The 21,069-nt window shown below is 41.9% G+C and overlaps 1 protein-coding gene across 1 annotated transcript; it reads left to right on the forward strand.

Annotated features, from left to right (window-relative positions):
* The first annotated feature begins 361 nt into the window (after nucleotides 1–361).
* LRRC42 (leucine rich repeat containing 42) lies at nucleotides 362–20,594 on the forward strand. Its single transcript, XM_069477967.1, has 8 exons — nucleotides 362–540; nucleotides 6,156–6,642; nucleotides 11,443–11,574; nucleotides 12,736–12,854; nucleotides 14,432–14,520; nucleotides 14,694–14,807; nucleotides 18,545–18,629; nucleotides 20,099–20,594. The coding sequence occupies exons 2-8, from the start codon at nucleotides 6,170–6,172 to the stop codon at nucleotides 20,371–20,373; spliced, it is 1,287 nt and encodes a 428-aa protein (XP_069334068.1). The 5' UTR covers nucleotides 362–540; nucleotides 6,156–6,169; the 3' UTR covers nucleotides 20,374–20,594.
* Nucleotides 20,595–21,069: the final 475 nt, after the last annotated feature.

Genomic DNA, 21,069 nt, shown 5'->3' on the forward strand with positions numbered 1-21,069 from the left:
CCTCGGCGGAGTTCCAGGGAGCGCGCACCCCTCTACTCCCGGCCCCGCCCGTAGCCCCGCCCCTCCTGCTCCCCTCGACTTCGCTGGCCCAGCGGTGCAACCCCGCCCAAGCGCCTTTCCCCAGGCAAGTGCCAGAGCGCGCGCCGCCACCCTCCCCTAGCTCAGCGCCATCCCACCGCCCTCTCACGAGCACGCACGCGCAGTGCTCACCTCCGCCGGCTGCAAGCCCTCGGCCCTCAGGTCGCGGGCCAAAAGCCCGGCCCCGCCCCTAAGATCGGCCCCGCCCCCAGGCCTGGCCCCGCCCCCATGCCGGCCCGGCGCACGCGCGCCTCCCCCGCCTGGCCCTCCCCCGCCCCCGCCGGTCCCGCGGTCCCACGGCGCCTAGTCGCCCCCAGCCCCCTCCCTCCTCCCACCTTCTCAGTGTCCCACCCTCCCTAGCTTTGTGCCCCGGGTGCCGAGCTGCTCCCGCGTCAGCTACGCTGCGGGAGGAGGGAGCCGCCACCGAGGAGCTGCCGCTCGCTGCCCCGGGCAGGGGCACAGGTAGGTGGCGACCGCGGGCTGGGCCGCTCTCGGGGCCCGGGGCTGCTTGTGGGGGCGGGGACGGGGTGTGGGGGAGGGGAAGCATGAGAGAGACAGGATGGGGGGTGGATTGAGGGAGAGGTGGGAGGAGCAGGATACAGGGGTGTGGGAGATGGGTTTAAGGGTGGGGTCGGGGTGCCGGGGTAGGCTGTAGGGGCGTGTGAGAATTGGGGTTCGCGGCCAGGGTGGGAGAGGGAGCAGGGTTAGCTTGGGTGGACTCGGGGAGGGGCTTGCGTGGGAATTGAGAGAGGGACGAAGGATTGCTGTCCAGGCAAGGGGGAAAGGGAATGGGATCTGAGGGTTGCAAGGAGGAAAGGAGTTAGGATTGGAATAGGGGAAGGGGTGGGGTCTTGGGGGCAAGGAGGAAGAAGTTGGGGCTGTGGATTGTGAAGGAAGGGGGTTTTAAAGGTTGAGAACAGAAGACAAGGAAAAGGATGGAGAGATTGGGGTCCTAGGAGAGGGAAGCTCCGAGAGTGAGAGGAAGGGAAGAATAGATGGTGAGGGGTGGAGTGGTGTGGGGAAGGAAGGGGAGACAGGTGGAGATGAGATTGGGCCTGGAGCCACATTTCAGAAGGGGCAGGGAGAATTGGAAGTGTATGAGGTTTGAGAGATGAGAGGGAGGTTAGGATTTTTGGGGTGGAGATTGGATTTTGTGTGAGAAGCTCTAGAGTTGGTAAGAGTGTCAAGATAGGGGAGAGTTTGGCATGTTCTTGTGGGGAAGTAGGGAGCTGGGTGTGATGCGAACCTCTGGAGCTTGAGGAATTAAGGGGTATGGGAGAGAAGGCATACCCCTTTTTTCCTGCAAATGACAGGAAAAAAAGAAGTAGTGAGGAGAATTGAAAATTGAGTAATGGCGGGGACACAGAACAATGAAGGTGGATTGTTAGTTGGTTATTGGTAGTTTAGAACTAGTTTCTGTTCAGGTTTTAATGTTGGAAGTTTTCTCAAGAATACTCCGTTTTCAAATAAACCATGGGTGCCTGCAGCTTTGGGATGAAGGCCACGGTTGACAGATGTTTTCCTGGTGTGTGGATATGGCTAATTTTTGCCCTGGCAGAAGAAAGAAGGGAGGCCTCGCTGTAACTCTCCTGGCTCTGTTCCCACCCACTCTTTCCTCAGATGCCCACTGTTTTTTATCTCCTCTCTCCACCCCACCCAACCCCCCCAGCTTGAACCAGTGAGTGCCAGAGGGATCAAACAGGTGGGTGAGATTAATTTTTAACATTTTTTTAATCCTTAAGGCTGATGTCATATTTTTATTCTTGAAAGATAACATCATGCCATGGAAAGAGCTTGAGCTTTGAGCTACAGCCTTGAGATTGAATTCTGGCTCTGCCTCTTACTAGCTCTGTTCTAGAGTAAGTTACTTTATTTCTCTAAGCCTCTTTATCTATTAAATGGCAGTACTGACCTCATAGGATCGTTGAGAATTACGTGAGGTCATTTTATATAATACCTAGCAACTGGTAGGTGCTTAATAAATGGTAGCCATCACTTCCAGTATCACTACTATAACTTACTACTCATAGGGCATTGTTATCATTACTTACCAAAGTTAGGCATGTTTTTCTTTTCCTCTTTACATGAGATAGCCATAGACGGAGCTCACAGCTTTACTCTGTGCTACCTTGTGCTGCCTACCCCCTCCCCGCCAAAATCCACCTGACTGGGATAGTTAGGCTTTTTGCTTGGTAAACTTGCTTTAAGGTCTTTTTAGACAGTTTAACTGTCATGTGTAGTTATCAATTATTTTGTCTTCCCTCTTATTCAAGAAGGCTGTGGAGAACTGAGTTTTTAATGTAATGTGCCTATATTTCATTCCTTTGATGAAATGGTATGCTTCGTGGTAACTTCGGCTCACTTGTGGTAACCAAATACTATTAATAGAATACACTATCGTAATGTTTTTCTATGATGTATGAGTTACAAAGCTGCCTCTCTGTAGTGGGCCCCTCTGTAGCGGGCTGGGAGACTATCAGAATGTTCTGTTACTCTGTTGATCTAATATATAATATAGCTACTAGAGATCTAACCTAGATGTTGTTATTCTTGCAGATACTAATTATTTTAATTTTCGAGTTTGGATGGGGTTTTTACCATGGTTTAGAACAGGCCCTGTCTCCTGACAGGGTGCATTTATAATAGACCACCCTGAACAACAGCCAGGGGCAAATGAAGCCAAGTACACAACAAGCTTTTTGTAGAATTCTCTTCCCTTTATAGTCCTTAGCCTTGAAGGTTTAAACATTAATTTATGGCCGGGCGCGGTGGCTCACGCCTGTAATCCTAGCACTCTGGGAGGCCGAGGCGGGTGGATTGCTCAAGGTCAGGAGTTCGAGACCAGCCTGAGCGAGACCCCGTCTCTACTAAAAATAGAAAGACATTAAATGGACACCTAAAAAAATCTATATAGAAAAAATTAGCCGGGCATAGTGGCGCATGCCTGTAGTCCCAGCTACTCGGGAGGCTGAGGCAGTAGGATCGCTTGAGCCCAGGAGTTTGAGGTTGCTGTGAGCTAAGCTGACGCCACGGCACTCACTCTAGCCTGGGCAACAAAGTGAGACTCTGTCTCAACAAAAAAAAAAAAAAAAAAAAAAAAAAACATTAATTTATTTTTATTTAAAATTTTTTTTTAATATTTAATTTTTTTTTTTTTTGTAGAGACAGGGATCTGCTCTTGCTCAGGCTGGTCTTGAACCTCTGAGTTCAAGCAATCCTCCACCTTGGCTTCCCAAAGTGCTAGGATTACAGGTGTGAGCCACCATGTCCGGCCTAAACATTAATTTAATTCTTTTATCATTTTATAGTTCCTCGCAGACTCTCAGGAAGCTCTTTATTGGGAGAATGCAAGATGTGTAAATTTAGTAGTAGAAATCAAAGGTCACCAGGATTCCCTGAACCAAAGTCAGTTCCTCCAATGGCTTCTGGACAATTGATGTGGGTTTGCTCTTCAGGAAATTGGACTTTTTTCATCATTTAAAAAGAGAAATAATATTTGATGAGTAATCCAAAGATAAAATATAGCCAGAACTGTACCTGTTTTTGAAAATGATCCCTGGAAGCCAAAGCTGCCAGGATTTTGAGGAGCCTGAGTTAGCATTCTTACCCTGTCCCAAGCTGCTTGTGCCCTCTGCTGGATGGAATCAGACTTTTCTAATTTTCATCTGAAGTGGTCATTCATCCCTCCCTCCCTCCATCATCCATTTGTCTACTTTACTCCAGAGTTTTGTGGAAGGACTAGTAGGTGTAAGAGTTAGAGGTAATACAAGTGGGCAGACCCTATTCATTGTTCAGAGAGTTCACAGTGTATTGATCCATTATAATACAATTTGCCTTTTTACAATTAAAATCAAGTCATTGCTTTCTGATCTACAGGTAGAGTAGGGCTCTAAATGTCCAATTACAGAGATAAAGACAAAAGAAAATCTGCTTTATCTTCTCATCAAGATTAAGGTTTGACGGGGCTAGATGGAAGAAGAGCTTAGAATAAGTGAGACGTCTTCTTAGCAGGCACTGTGAATGCTGGCTAGGGAAGAGTGTGGGTTGTAAGAGCTGGCACTGTGACAGGATTTTTTTTTTCTGGTTTTCAGTTTAGTTCCCTCCCAACTACCCTGGTAGTACCAGTAGCAATGTACTCCCATCATCTGCTTTGCTTCCACCACCTGCAGAAGGGTCTGGCAAGTGGGGGAGGAGCCTGCAGCTGTTGCCTGGAAGAGGAGCTGGCTCCTAGCGACAGTATCAGCAGGCCCTGCAACTCAGAGGACTAAGTCTGTCCCTTTGAGGTCTCAACCTTCTCTCATTCAGTTCAGCAAGTATCTTTTGAGGGCTTATTCAGTACTAGGCAGTATGTTCTGCCTGGGAAAGAGAGATGAATTAAATAAGTGCCTTGCCTTCAAAAAGTCACAGCTGTGGGTACATTAACAAATAAACAGACATAATACATGATGCTAAGTGCTATGTAGAAGAAGACACTGGGTACTCTGGGAAAACCATTCAGGCATGCACTGGTGCAGGGATTAGGGAGATTTCCCAGGAGAGGGATGATGGTTGAGCTGAGTGTTAATGATGAGTAGGAATTAGCTAGGTCAGGGAGGCAAAGAAGGTTATTCTAGCCCAAGCGAGCAGAATGAGCAAAGGCCAGTAGGACAAGAGAACATGGCCAATATACCCAGGTAGAATGGCATGGCCAGAGAGTAGGGCAGAAGGAGATGAGCAGGAAAGAGTGAGGCTCTACGGCTAGGCAGGGCCCTCTTTTCTGATGTACTTTTATACACAGTTATCCTTGAAAGAAACACGGATAGTACTGATTCCCATAAACAGGATCATTGATCTCCAGAGACTCAGCATTTTTGATCACTGACTTACTTGTTTGCTGACACTTGTAAGTGGCTTCAGGGCCACGTTGTGGCCCTGCATTTATGCAGAAGAAGCTGAGTTGGTTCACTCTAAAACTCAAAGTCTTTCGGGGATAATATCAGGCCTATATTATATTAAATTTTACCTTTCTTTTCCCTTTAAATTGTAGAAGTGATAATCAAATATCTTCATTTTATTTAGCAGCAATTTCTCATGTATTTTGAAATCTCACTGTTATTCAGGAAAACAGTTATTTATTCCAGTTACTTCTTAGGCAGATGTTGCCCATTTGATTGCATAAATACCCATCGGTTTTATTTTTTGCCTTACTTTGAAAGTACCCTAATAGAATCTTAGTAGATGTGATGCTTCCAATGACTAGAATAGCTTTTATTTGGCTCTTGTGATGGAGGTCTTTATCTGTAGATCCAAAAAATCCTGTTGTTTGTGGTCTATGTAAGGCATAGCAAACAAGTAAACTTTAGTTCCACAAATGTCTGCTCAGGGACTGTAACATGCCAGAGCAGTGTATTATAGAGTCCGGTTGAATTAAACATGGTGCCTCCTCTCAAGGATCTCAGAGCAGACCCAGAAACAAATCAATAGCAGAACAGTGAGCCAAGTGCAACAAAGAAATGTGGGGAAGGTGCCAAGCTAACAAGGGAGTTATTTCTTTCTAGTCTTTTTCTTAACTGTCTTAAAAAAAATTCAGTCTCTGTGCTAGTATATTTCTAGTCTTTTTTCTGTGTATAAATATTTTTTTTAAAAATTCTACAATTTTAATGGCTTCATAACATTTTATGGTATGGATATATCATAACTTAGTTAATAACACCGCAGTTGTTGGACATTTAGGTTGTTTCTAATTGTTTTGCTAATATAAACTGCTGCCATGAATTTATTTGTAGATGAATCTTTGTTGCATGTCTGATAACTTCCTCCTGGTGAATTTTAAAGATGAGATTTGAGCTGGGTTTTGAAACATGAGTAGATCACCAGGTAGACATGAAAAGGGGAGGGTAGAAAGGGGTATTCCAGGAGAGGCAATAGAGGGGACCTCAAATGTCACAGTTCCCAGGTGACTGCTGAGCTTTGTTTCCCTCAAACCAGCCATGGGGCCTGCCTGGTAGGCTCAGAAACCTCTGGGCACAGCAAGATGAAGTTACATTTTACAAATGGCATTTTAATTGGATTTACTTTCCCATGCCTTGCCTTTACAGTCACAACCAAGGCAATGTCTTACTACCTCAACTCAGAAAACCACCTGGACCCAGGGCCCATCTACGTGCGGGAAAATGGGCAGCTGCACATGGTCAATCTGGCTCTGGATGGCGTCAGGAGTGGCCTGCAGAAGCCAAGGCCTTTCAGACTGTTTCCCAAAGGCTTTTCTGTGGAGCTTTGCATGAACAGGGAAGATGATACTGCACAGAAAGAGAAGACTGATCATTTCATCTTCACATATACCCGGGAGGGGAATCTTCGGTACTCCGCCAAATCCCTCTTCAGCCTTGTCCTGGGCTTCATCTCTGACAATGTTGATCACATTGATTCCCTTATTGGCTTTCCTGAGCAGATTGCTGAAAAGCTGTTCTCTGCTGCTGAAGCCAGACAGAAATTCACAGAGCCAGGTGCAGGGCTCAGGGCCTTACAGAAATTCACTGAGGCCTATGGAAGTCTGGTGCTTTGCTCCTTGTGTTTGCGAAACAGGTGAGTGTTCTGATTAGGACATTGAGTATTTTATTTCATTGGGTGTTAATTCTGTCAAGCTCTGGGGCTTAGTGGGCTCTCCCCCATCTAACAGCACTTTAAATAAGAATATTTTGAGGCCATTTTGAGAAAAATCACTGTCTTTCTTCCCCCTCCTCACCCAGATGTTTTCTCTTGTGACTTGCCTTTGCTCATATACTTTTACTTATTTATTTAAAATTTTTATTTCACCATTGTGTAAAAAGACTTTCAAAACATCTAATTTTAAAAAACTTACAAAAAAGTAATAAAAATGTGTGTGGCAGACAATTCACACACAAAAACACCAAAGGGTATAAAGTGAAACATAGGCCTCCCTCCCGTCTCATCTCCTATTTCCTCTCCCCAGAGGCCAACTTCTGTTAATAATGTCTTTTATATCATTCCAGAGATATTCTGTACACATACATGCTTATATGGCTCTCCTTTGTTATATGAATGGCAGCACACTGCCTACACTATTACGTACCTTGCTTTCTTCACATAATTTGAAAATCATTTATCATTAATACTTGTTAAGTTTTTAAAATAGCTTTATAGTATACCACTATGTGAACTTTTTTGTGATTAGAAACTGTGAAAGGCAGCTTACTATTAAGATGCACAATCAATATGACCATTAAAATGAGGCTAAATAAAAGTATATAATAGAAGAGAAAGTCATATCAGAAAACATAAGCTAAGCTCATATTCTTAAAAAAATAAAGAAATAATAATGGGACCGCATCTTTACAAAAAATAGAAAAAGTAGCCAGCCAGGATGGCTAATGCTTGTAGTCCCAGCTATTCAGGAGGCTGAGGCAGGAGGATCGCTTAAGGCCAGGAGTTTGAGACCAGCCGGGGCAATACAGTGAAACCCGGTCTCTATAAAAAAATGGAAAAATTAGCTGGGAGTGGTGGCAAGTGGACTGTAGCCCCAGCTACTCAGGAGGCTGAGGAGGAAGGATTGCTTGAGCCCAGGAGTTTGAGGTTGCAGTGAGCTGTGATGATGCTGTTGTACTCCAGCCTGGGCAAGAGAGCAAGACCCTGTCTTAAAAAATATATATAAAAATAAAGAAACAATAATCTTTATTTAATCAGCTTATAGGATTAGTGGTTTCACCCCAGGCCAGATATTATACTTTAAAAAGAAAAGACATAATAAACACATCCAGAAAAGAATAGAACCTTGGACTTACAAGCTGAGCAGACACCTTGTTTGCCACAGAGAAAGCTCTCTCTGCTGTGGTCTCAGTCATGGCTGGGCTTGGGGCTGCTGCCAGTGGAAAGGAAAAAAATTACCTTGCCTAAATGAAAAAGTCAAGCAATATTTCATTGTAGCTCATACATTTAAAATACATTTTACTCTTTTTTTTATTCCAAGTTATTTATGTTCATTGTAGAAAAATTAGAACAGTGGAAAAATAGAATTATGTTGTATACCTTGTTTTAAAATTATTTTATAAAAGCAATACTTTTTGGGAAATATATGAAACTGTAATATTAAAAAAGTTCACAATCCCACCATGGTAATCATTTTCAAATATATATTTTTATACATTTGGGAATATAGACTTGCTACAACTTTTATTCTAGTTTTTTACCCATCTACACTTGTAGCTTGAGTATTTTCCACACTACTGAAAATGTTGTTTTATCCATTTGTGGTGTCTATATACTGTTGTGGTGGCAGATTGGTCAGACTGTGATGCGAATAGTACTTTCATTCACATTTGATGAGCACATAAATTAGTGTAGCAATTCTGGGTTTTTTCTGAGACAGAGTCTGGCCAGAGTACAGTGGCATGATCATAGCTCTCTGCAACCTCAAACTGCTGGACTTAGGTGATCCTCCTGCCTCAGCCTCCCAAGTAGCTGGGACTACAGGTGTGTGCCATGACAGCCAGCTAATTTTTCTATTTTTACTAGAGACAGTGTCTCGCTCTTGCTCAGGTTGGTCTCAAACTCCTGGCCTCAAGCAATTCTCATGCCTCGACCTCCCAGAGTACTAGGATTATAGGTGTGAGCCACTGCGCCCAGCCCAGTGTAGCAATTCTGGAAAGCAGTTTGGCAATGTGTATTAAGAACTTTAAAAACTTCCATACCCTCCCATCGCATAGACGATGAGGAAAAGAAAAAAAAAATCCATACCATTTGTTTGACCCATTAATTCCACTTATTAAGAATCTGTTCTAAGCTCTAATCAGAGATTGGAACAAATATTTTTACATAAAGATGTTCATTGTAGTTCTGTTTGTGGTACTAGTGAAAATCTGAAAACTAAATGTTCAACAATAGGGAATTGGTTAAGCAAATTATGGTGTATTCATAGGATGAAATATTATATAACTATTAATGTTGCAAGAAATAGATATTTTATATAAGTATTGAATATATAGAAAGAAAAAAGAAACCCACCAAAATGTCTAGATGGTGGGATTGAAATTGGTTTTATGTTCTTTATACTTTTCCATATTTTCTTAATTTTTCCTGTGATGAATATGTATTGCACTAATAATCAGAAAATATAAAACATTTTTAACATAATCTTTTTGCCCATATTTTAATGCAGCAATTCCAGACTTCACTGTCTCATTCAGATATGAGTAGGACTTTCACTTGTGATCAAAAACCTCTCTTCTCCTTTAGAATCCTTAAAGGAAAATAGAGAGCAGGAGATTTGGGGTTGCATTTGCAATCCAGGGCTGAAGATGCAGCAACAGAAGTTTCATCAGCACAAAGCGTTCAGGTCAAAGTGAGTGAGCTTGAGAAAATAAATTAAAATAAGATAATTGGGTGGATACAGGCACTTGTTATGTTGGGGTTGGGTCACAAAGCTGCCTTCCAGAAGCCAGCATCTTTGCAATTGGATTCCAACCTTACAAACTCTCTCCTCTCTTGTGTTGAAACGTCAGTGATTTTTAATCTCATTGGTGGTCACAGGGAGGCAAGTGTGTTTTCCTTAAAATATCACCCTGTGTTACTGAAGTAATAATATTAGCTACCATTTGATGAGGGCCTATAAGATACCATGTACTTTTAAAATATTTTGTCTATTTTTCTTAATAATCATTAAAAGAAATAAACGATTCCATTTTGTAGCTGGAGAAATTGAGGCTCAGAAAGATTAAGTAACTTTCTTAGAATCACACAAGTAATTAGGGCTGTTAGAATCCGAACTCAGGTCTGTCTGGCACTAAAATGTCTGTGCTCCTTCTATTGTTTCTCCACTGTAATGTTCTGAACCTTTTAAGGGGCACATCGGAAGACTAGTTAGTTTTAAGTAAGAACCTAGAGCTTTGATTATGTCCTAGATTAGCATCTAGTAATGTCTGTGGCCTAGCATGTTGGTTCCTCAGCCTTGAGATTGTAATGTTTCTTAATCAATTTACAGTGTTATGTCCTTCACAGAGAACTCTTGTTTCAGAATTACTAAAAATCTTTTGGTTAATTGATCAAAGGATGTGTGTTTTCTCTGATTGCCAGTAATCCCCTAAATCCCCATTAACACACTTCAACTCTGATTGGAAGATGGAAAACAGCAGGCTTATTTACAGTGCAATTAAAATACATCTGAGTAAATAAGGCTCATTTGTGTAGCCAGCTGAGCACAGTCTCCAGGCAGCTTAGGCTCCACAGTTTAAAAGGCATGTCAGTGCCTCAAGCCATCTGTACCTAGCAGTCAGCCCAGTGATTAGTTTGAGTACATCTTACTGTGGTTGGAAGTGGGAAGAAGAGACATCTAACTTCTCTCTTGCCCTCTGCTTATTCCATCTTGTTTTTGGCAGTTATGATCCTGCTGATGGAAGAGAGATGTGAATTCTTTTAAGTATTTAATATAACCCCACCAATCCTAGCATACCTTCTAGCTGTGGAAACCTCTCGACATCCAAGAGGAAAGTGGATGAGAAAGGCATGTTGTTACCACAAGTCAATTTCCCTATCCTCTTAGGATCCCCTCCTCTGTTTCCTGTGATACCTAATCCCTTTCATTTCTTCGCACTGACCTCATCTGAAATAGATGAACAACTATGAAGCAGGGTGGAGCTCCAGCCTGGGCTGTAGAATGCCGTTTTCATCTCCTTTTTCTTTCCAGAGCCCTCCCTGATGCTTCCTGATAACAATTTGGCAAGGTGCTCCAGTGTAATTAAGCTGCTTGAGCTCAGGGTTTGTCTTAATAACCATCTAGATTAGAGCAAGTCCTCATAGCAGTCATGCTACACATACTTTTGGAACAAAATTAGCAGGATAAAGACACAGTAGAGTGGGCAAGTGAGTAGAAAAGATAAAATGTAATCTGCCAAATATCTCTTGGTATGTTCTTGGAGATGTGCAGACTAGAGCTCAGAGTTCTTGGCCTTATTTCCGTTTTCAAATCACTAGATAATGAGCATTAGATAAAAAGCAACTTTAAAAGGATGATTGATTAAAATTTTGAGTATCTTTAATTTTGGTAATTCTCAGATAAAGTCCCAACACTAACACCAAGGTCTGTCTGTCTAATAACAGAGCAGATGTTTTCTCTTGTGACTTGCCTTTGCTCATATACTTTTATTTATTTATTCAAAATTTTTATTCCACCATCATGTAAAAAGATGGTCAAGGCATTTACTAATTTAAAAAATCCAACCTGTGCCCAGATAGTAATCAGTGAAGTCTGCTTATTACCTAGTACTATGCCCTGATGGCATGATGGGATGTTGACTATGGCACAAAACCATGAATGATACTGTTTTAAAAGAAGGAAAAGAAAATCTGTTGATTGTTCTCCATCCTCCACAGGTATCTGGTGATTTCAGAAAAACTTGAGGAGATTAAGTCTTTCCGGGAGCTGACGTGCCTGGATCTTTCCTGTTGCAAGCTTGGAGATGAGCATGAACTTTTAGAACATCTCACCAATGAGGCCCTTTCTAGGTACTGACTGCCAACACTTGTGCATAAATTGTTTTATTATTTTTTTAAAGGATGATCCAATGGGATCATCTTGAGTGCTGATTCCCTCCTATTCCAATGATTATTTCCTAATTATTTTTTCTAAAACATTTTCATTCTCTATTTACTTGGTACAAGCAATATAGACTGGACAACCCTTAGGAAAGTCAGTCAGTTGGCTCTTTTTTCTAAATAACCTTTATTTTAACATGTTACTTGAAGGTACCTGGGTTGAAAATAATTGTCCTTTATTTGTCCAGTCCTAGTTTATTCTAGTAAGAGATGAGAAGCCATTTCCCACAATCATTATTTGCTATGTGAACTATCAGTGAGCTATTACTATAAAGAAAATGAACTGTTAAAGACAGCCAAATAAATTATTTTCAAGAACCGTGATATAGAGAAATGTCCCAGTTCATACCACTCACAAATGGTCTGGCTGATCTCACGTTACTCAGTCTGGCCAGCAGAGAGGAGCCAGATGGACTCCTCTGTGGTTCATACACACCCAGAAGGGTAACAGCATTACAGACCTGGGTCTGACCTGCTATCTGAGGCCTGCTTCCGATGGCAAAACCTACATCCTGCCCCTTAAAGAGGTATTTTTGTGTGAGGTTAGTTAGCACCAAGCTTCAGATTTCTTCTGTGAAAGAGAGTGGAGCATATTAATACATCAGTTTCAGGTTACCTGGATGGACTGGGTTATGGGTATACCTTATAAACCCAATCTGAAAATCTAGATTTATGAAGCTGTTTTAGAGGATTGTTTGTTTTATAAAAGGAGTTCTTTAGCAGACTTTCCTGACACACTTGGAATGTTTTTCACATAATTTGTCCGAAATGCAGCTTTTGTGTTAAACAAGGTATATTTATGCCTAGTGTAAGTCCCTGTTTACCTCATTCAACCATTTACCTTTAGTGCCCTCTGCCAGCTGAGGTTAGTACTACATGACCCTTTGATCTCTAACCCTCACTTGGTAACTGAAGCACCAAAAGATCTTTAACTCTGTTAAATGTATTGGGTGTGAAATAGCAGGGTATAGAGAACATCTGATATTTTTAACTGAAAAATTTCAAAGCATATTCTCATATCTACATTTTCTCAAACTCTCTTTAATTTACATATGGACTTTGTTTCCTTAGTGTAACTCAACTCCACCTGAAGGATAATTGTTTATCTGATGCCGGAGTACGGAAAATGACAGCACCAGTTCGAGTGATGAAAAGAGGCCTTGAAAATCTAACATTATTAGACTTATCATGTAAGTTTTATTAGAAATTATAAGATAGGCAGGACATAGTGCCTCATTCCTGTAATTCCAGCACTTTGGGAGGCTGAGATGGGAGGATTGCCTGAGGCCAGAAGTTTGAGACCAGTCTGGGCAACATAGCAAGACCCTTTCTCTACAAAAAATTAAAAAATTTGCCAGGTATGGTGGCGCATGCCGGTAGTCTTAGCTACTCGGGAGGCTGAGGCAGGACGATTACTTGAGCTCAGGAGTTGAGGTTGCTGTGAGCTGTGATGGTAGTACTGTGCTCCAGCCTAGGAGACAGGGTGAGACCCTGTTAAAAAAAAAAAAAAAAGAGACAAGAAAAGAAAGAAATTTGAAGATTAACTTTGGAAGAATGGCCTTAGAGATAGCCTAGCTCTTCCCCATCATTTTAGAGGTGATAAAGGAAAGGTGACTTTTCCTAAGTGCCATAGAAAAAAGTTACTGGCAGAGCAGGACTAAAGCCAGAGGCTCTTGACCCCTGGCCAAATGCCTTTTCCAACACACTGCCACCTCTTTAGGGTAGGAAAAGCCCTAGTGATTCATCCATGCTACTCGCTATGTGCAGACAAGGGCAGCCTTTCATCATCTTTATAACATGCATGAGGGACATTTGGCTCATGTTTACTTCTTTGAGTCTTTGATCCAGGGTGTCGGTTATCTAGGCCCTTTTTATCAGTATTTGCCTGATGAAAAGCTGGATGAATCCACAATTATGATAACTTACCCAGGATTAACCAGATACTGACTCCAACATAGGAAGTTGACAGATCATTTCTGATTTAACTGAGCATCCATTGAATGTATGGCAGGGTGATATGGTGCCAAAAGAATAGAAGGAGCAGAGACTTGAAGTCAGAAGATCCTCCGTGCTCTGCAAGTTTTAGTTTTAGCTGTTTACCCTTAGACAAGTTATTTAACCTCTCTGAGCTTTGGTTTTGGCCTCTGTAAAATGAGGATAATAATGAATGCCCTCCCTCCCTCCCAGGGAAGTATATTAATTTAACAGATATTTTTTGAGCATCTACAATGTGCCAGGCACTGTGCTTGTAGCCTTGAGGTCTCAATGCTAAATGCAGCACTCTCTGATGTGAGAAGGTAATATATAAGAAAGGATTCTGAAGAAAATGCAAGTTAGTAAGAGTAGTGATAGTCTCTGTGTCTAAGTACCCTTGAAAATCTTTTTAAAATAAATAAATGCTTTTACTTTGGATGTGAAATGGTCATGAATAAAGTATAATGAGCCATTTTAATACAGGCTTAATATGTGTTCTCATGTGGTTCCAAATTAAACCCTTTGGGATAACTACCTGGTTTGTTAAATTTTCTGCTTACTCCCAACTCGCAGAAAATCAAGGCTGAAGAGGATCTTAAGGACCATCTAGCGTGGCTCCTTTTTATTACAAATAGGAAAAATGAGACCCCTATATTTCATTTATTCTGAAAAGTTTGCCCACCCAATATTTTATAGTTTGCTATTGCCTGGACTTTTTTGTGAGCTTGTTTACAGTGGTCATTTTAGGAACAGTTACATTACGACAGAATGTTGCCTTGTTTTTGGTGTCTAGGTAACCCTGAGATCACAGATGCAGGAATTGGATACCTCTTTTCTTTTAGAAAACTCAACTGCTTAGATATCTCTGGGACTGGACTCAAGGTAAGACTTTTAGTTCTTTCTCTCATTTTTCCATACTCAACAATTTGATACTTTGCTTCTGCTAATTGGTGTTTAAAAAGGGCTGGTGTTTATGATGGTCTTTATTTGCTGCTGAAAGCAAGTAAGAATTGGCCAAACGTGTTCCCATTTCTGGTCTGTCTCTCCCTCACTAGGACATCAAAGCCGTCAAGCACAAGCTCCAGACCCACATAGGCCTTGTTCACTCCAAAGTGCCTTTGAAGGAATTTGATCATAGTAACTGCAAGACAGAAGGCTGGGCTGACCAGGTACTCCTGACTTTTCTCCCCTACGGTTAATACAGCTTTTCATTTTAATTCCAAGTGTCTCATCTAACACGTTGAACAAACGTTAACCCTCAGCTGAATTGTCATTTTCATGTCAAATCGGAAACACTGATGGGTTATAACTGATACATGTATTAATTGGTGTTGGATGCCAGCCCTGACATCTCATGCTCTGGTCACTAGGTTTTGCATCATCCTTCCTGGACCTAGGAGAAAATGCCATTTACAAATGCCTCAGAAAATAAGTGAATGCTGGCTTGCGATGCAAAAAAGCAGTCTAACCTAACTTCAGAAGAACAGCTTCTCTTAGTAGTGTGTGTATACTAGAGAGAGAATAAATTCTGGCATCACATAAATGATTCAAATCTGACTGTTCCCTTTCTTTTGGGCAAATTTCTTACCTCCCAGAGCCTTGGTGAGGAAATGTCTTTTTTGTCCTTCTCTCACTGAGTCTTACCAGTGAGAGAACTTTGCTCTGACTTTATTGTGTCTTCATAATGGTCTTTCTCTACTCAGTAAATACAGACTTATGTAGGAAGTCAGAAAGTAACCAAGTAGTAGCGCAAGTAAATGCCAGCTTGCCTGTGGCTGGTGCCTTTCTTCTTCAGACACTTTTAGTCAGTGTTTCTTGGTGGAGGGGCCTAGAGGACCCACCAAACTATTTTGTCATGGGTCCCTCCTTGGCTCCAAGCCATAATGCATGTTGGTGGACCTGTCCAACTGCCTGATTGTAGCATCACCTCACTTATAGGTAAGCAAGAAGGGAGACTGGTGAGTCAGTGTTCAGAAGCACTTTGAGCTTGGTCCAGAATATACATGATGAAATAATTATCTCAGTGCATTGCCAAAGTTTATAGTGCTAGATGAGTCCTAGATGCATCCAGTGGACTTTGGGGCAGGTGTAGGACGGTCATGCAAAGGCTTAATGCAGTTTGATAGCAGGTAACATGGTGGAAAGAGCATAAGCTGTAGAGTCAGAGACCTGAGCTTGGATCCCGGCTCAATAACCCAGTAGCTGTATGACCTAAGGCAACCTTGAGTCTCTGTTTCTTCATCCTTAAAATGCAGAAACCAGAACCTCTCTTGCAGGGCTTGGTAATGATCAGGTAGCAGCCTGGCCTGAGAGTAAGTTGGTTGGGCCAGTGCAGCTTCCTGTCACTCAACTTCAGCTGGGCCCCTGAGGACTTGGCAGCATTGCTTTACCTGTTTCTTACTGATCCCTTACTGCAGCATCACTGTTTCAGGCTGTTCATCACTGTTTCAGGCTCACCCACTCTCCTGCCCTCATTCTCATCAGGTGATGCAGAAGAATGAGGCCATCTAACGGGTCCGCTTACTTCCCTGTCTCTGTCTCAAAATTTCTCCATTTCTTCCATCATATTCCACTTCCCTCCTGAGGGGAACACGTACGCCATTTTATTCCACTGACAAGCTCTTTGTTTTTCTTTTTCCTTTTTTTTCACTTCTGGTCCCTAAGATCTGCAGCTTCCTCTGTGATACTTACTAACAATTATTGCTTATTTCCCGCTATTGCTCCACCACCACATCTTCAGTGTCGCCCTCTGTTGGCTGTTTTCTTTCTGTGTACAAACATACACTATCCTTATTCTAAGGTGTTCTCCATCCCCCAGTGTGACTCTGCGTTGTTTGCCATTCTTCTCTGGCTCACCTCCTCAGTGCCTACTCAGTTCTTAATCCCTTGCAGTCTAGTTCTGGCCTCTACCGCTCTGCTGAAAGTGTGCTCTTGAAGGTAGCAAGTGATCTTATTCTTCACCGTTCTTGGTGTTCTGCAGCATCTGGTGTAAAGGGTTATGCCTTAGGAGTTTTCTCTCCCGGCCTCTCTCTTTCTCACTCTCCCTCGGGCTGTGACCGAGTCCTCCTGCCTCCTCTCCTCTCCTCTCCCACCTCCACCCACTTGCCCAGTGACACTAAATGTTCTCAGGGCTTTAACTGTTACTGCGAGGATGACTCTTCTGCCTTACTTCTCTCACACACTAGATCCATTCCCAAATATCGTTCATAAATTTCTGCCTGGCAACTCAAATTCAGTGTGTCCAGAACCAAACTCATTTTCTTCTTCCGCACCCGCAAACAGCTCTTATTGACGTTCTTACCTCTGTTGGTGGAAGCACAATTTTCTCTATTGCCCGCTGAGTTAACAGATTCAGTCGATCCATCTTGGCCCTCTCTTAGATCTTTCCCTATTTTCCATAACCAGGAAATTATCATAGAGCAGATGGCAACTAATATTTATTAAGTGTTTCTGTATGTCAGACACTGTGCTAAATCCTCTATGTATGTTATCTCATTTAATCCTTACCACACCCTTATTAGAATATGTACTATCATTAATCTTTATTTTACAGATGAAGAAATTGAGACTGAGAAAGGGTCCCCTGGCTAGTAAGTGGTGGTGCTAACTCTGGAACTATATATTTTTTTTTTTTTTTTTTTTTGAGACAGGGTGTCGCTTTGTTGCCCTGGCTAGAGTACAGTGGCATCATGATAGCTCACTGCAACCTCCAACTCCTGGGCTCCAGCGATCCTCCTGCCTCAGTCTCCCAAGTAGCTGGGACTACAGGCTTGTGCCACCACATCCAGCTAATTTTTCTGTTTTTGTTTTTTTGTGGAGACAAGGTCTTACTCTTGCTCAGGCTTGGAACTATATTATTAAACTCTGTGTTGTACTGCCTGTGTCCTGAAAATGTTTTTCTTGACTTTTTTTTTTTCTCTTTGAGACAGGGTCTCAGTCTGTTGCCTGGGTTAGAGTGCAGGAGTGCAGTGGCCCAATCACAGCTCACTGCAGCCTCAAACTCCTGGGCTCAAGCGATCCTCCTGCCTCAGCCTCCTGAGTAGCTGGGACTTAAAGGAGTGTGCCACCACGTCTGGTTAATTTTTGTATTTTTTAGTAGAGACAGGGTCTCACTGTTGCTCAGGTTGGTCTCAAACTCCTGGCCTTATGCCATCCTTCTGCCTTGGCCTCCCAAAATGCTGGGATTACAGTCATGAGCCACTGCACCAGGCCTCTTGACTTTCTTTATCATCATTTCATTGCATACCACATAAGAAATACTAAATTTAAAGTTCTTGTTACTCGTGGTATATTGAAATGATCATTTGCTTTTTTTCTTTATTGTTAAACTCAGCCAGTTTTCTAAAAGTACTTATATTAGCTTACAATAAAATACATTTGTAACAATATAAAAGTGGAAGCTGATCATGAAGTAATGTGAAAGTATGGAAACATGGGCATCTTACACACATATGAGTTTGAGTTATAGTTGGCATATTTTAAGGCATAAGAGAGAGTCTAGGAATGTATAAAAAGTACTAAGACTAAGGTTTTAAGTTTTGGTATTTAGTTTAAGGATATGCAGTTTATTTCTGGCTTGGAATAAAGATGAAAATGGGGAGTCAGCTTCTTAGATTGTCCTGAGTCATTCAGATGCGCATCGCCAACATGTTTGTATTCTGACTCAGCTCCTGCGTGAGAACAGAAAACGGAGGCTTGACTCCATTCTTGTCCTGTCGCCAGTCATCTGAAGTAAAATTTACCACAAGGGTTTGTGTTCATGGAAAGGAGCAAGGGGGAATGAGAAAGGCTTTGTTTATTTATATATTTTTTACCTTCAATTTAAGTTTCATACAGAAGAGAAAGGCTTTTGAGATTAAAAGCTTGAGATTTTGTTGCGATTCAAATCTTTCCCACGACGTTTCAGATCGTTCTGCAGTGGGAGCGTGTGACTGCGGAAGCTGTGAAGCCACGGGAAGCCTCAGAGCCTCGAACAGCAGCTCAGCGCTTCTGTGAGAAATTCCATTTTCTTTGGAGTTTTTGCCTTTAGGTTGTTTGCACCCTTAAAGCAGTTAGCCTGTCTTCTGTCAGTGGGACAGTCAATTATGATAGTATTGGCTGTGTTATGATCACCAAAGACTTACAGTCCCTCGGTGTAGCTTACAGTGTAAGTTCACACTTCGCTTTGAGCACCAGCAAGATAGCTTTTTAAAATCATTTATTTATTTTCCATCTTGTTCTACAAAATATTTGTGGAGGCACAAAAGTAAGATAGAGACAGAAGATTAAAAAGGAATTAAGTGTAGCCAAAAGGTGGAGGCACCCCACATGTCCGTCAGTAGATGAATAGGTGAGCAAAGTGTGGAATGTACGTATCATATATTTCAGTCTTAAAAAGTAAGGAAATTTTGACATGTGCCACAACATGGATGAACCTTGACGACATTATGCTAAGTGAAATAAGCTAGTTACAAAGGGAGAAATATTGTATGATTGTTCTTATATAAGGTACCTAGTCAAATTCATAGAGAAAATACAATGATGGTCGTCAGGGACTTGGGGGAAGGGGAGAGTTACTGTTTAATGGGTACAGAGTTTCAGTTTTGCAAGATGATAAGAGTTCTGGAGATAGATGGTGGTGGCGATGATTGTGCCACTATGTGAATGTACTTAATACCAGTGAATCGTTTACTTAAAAATGGTTAAAATGGTAAACTTTAGGTTGTATATATTTTACCATAATTTTTTTAAAAAGAGGAATTAAGCGATGAAGTCAAAGTGAAGGAAACACAAAAGGTAGCAAAATAAGAATGCAGGACATACCCAAAAATATAGAATGAGGTTGTACTGTTTGCTAGAGTTATGCCACAAATTTGGCTCTTAGAAGACAGAGTCCAGTCCAGATTTTGAATAACAACAGCTAACATTTTTAAAAATTTAAAATTTTTTTTGTAGAGACAGGGTCTTGCTGTGTTGTCCCTGCTGGTCTCAAACTCCTGGCTTCAAGTGATCCTCCTGCCTCGGCCTCCCAAAGTGCTGGGATCACAGGCATGAGCCCCCATGGCCAGCTCCCATATTTTTTGAGCTTTCAGTGTGTGTGGAGCATTGTGCTTAGCACTTGGTATGCATGATTTCATTTAGCTTCATATCACCCTTGTGGAATAGCTTTTGTGCCCTATAAAGATGAGAAAACTGACTCTCAGACAAGTCATTTGTCCAAGGTCACTTATCTAGGAAGAGGCAGATCTGGGATTTGAATCCAAATCTGTCAAACTCCCGTATGAGTCTTTGCCTTCAGCCTGTGCTAGCCCGCATGCCACTGCTACCTCACAGGGCTCTCAAGATAACATACAGTCAATGCAGACATCATTCTGTTTGGGCCTTTGTCGCTTCCCTGGGGTAACTAACCCTTCTAGACTGATGCAGGCATCGCATGCCAGCGTAGTGAACTCATCACCCCTCCCTCCTGTCACTCTTACAGATGGGAAGCGGGCTCGAGCAGAAGCCCCAGTGAAGTGTCCCCTGGCAGACACCTACATGAACTCTTCTGAGAAACTACAGTTCTATAAAGAGAAAGCCCCAGACTGCCATGGGCCATTGTTGAAATGTGAAGCTGTCTCAAGCCAGGAGTCAAAGAAGAGCAAAAAGAGAGCTTTTGAGGAGTCAGAGAAAGAACAGAATAACTCTTCACAGTCTTCAAAGCAGAAATATGTATGTCTTGCTGTGGAAGATTGGGACTTGTTAAATTCCTATTGATTGGCAGATAGAAGTTGACCTTTCTCCCCCCAGCTCTAATGTATAAGGGGACTGATACTGATTTACTTTTTGTTTGAATTTACCTATGGCATTAGCATAGTAAGCAGATATTTCTACTTTTGTGGTGGGGGAGGGGAATGCTATGGAAGTACGTAACAATTTCTAATGTATATTTTCAATACATAGTAATTTTTTCAAATAAACATTTTTGCTGTCCTTAAGTTTTGCTTGTAGATTATAGACTGGAGCCACGGGAAATAACACGTTGGTTTGGGATGGAAGGCCAGGTGAACTAACAGGGCAGCTTAGCATACCTCAGAGATCTTGTGGGTTCTGTCCAAGACCACCACGGTAAAGTGAATGTCACAATAAAGCAAGTCACACAAATTTTTTGGTTTCCCAGTGCATATAAAAGTTACCTTTACACTGTATGACAGTCTGTTAGGGGTGCAGTAGCGGTATGTCTAAAAAAAAAGCGTATATATTCTAATTAAAAAATACTTTATTGTTTAAAAATACTAATGATTATCTTAGCCTTCAGCAAGTCATAATCTTGTTGTTGGTGGAGATCTTGATATTGATGGTGGTGACTGCTGAAGGGTTGGGGTGGCTGTGGCAATTTTTAAAAATAATACAGTAATGAAGTTTGCTGCATCAATTGACTCTTCCTTTCAAGAAAGATTTCTCTGTAGCATG

This window comes from Eulemur rufifrons, chromosome 8 (genome assembly GCF_041146395.1).
Source record: "Eulemur rufifrons isolate Redbay chromosome 8, OSU_ERuf_1, whole genome shotgun sequence".
Lineage (NCBI taxonomy): Eukaryota > Metazoa > Chordata > Mammalia > Primates > Lemuridae > Eulemur > Eulemur rufifrons.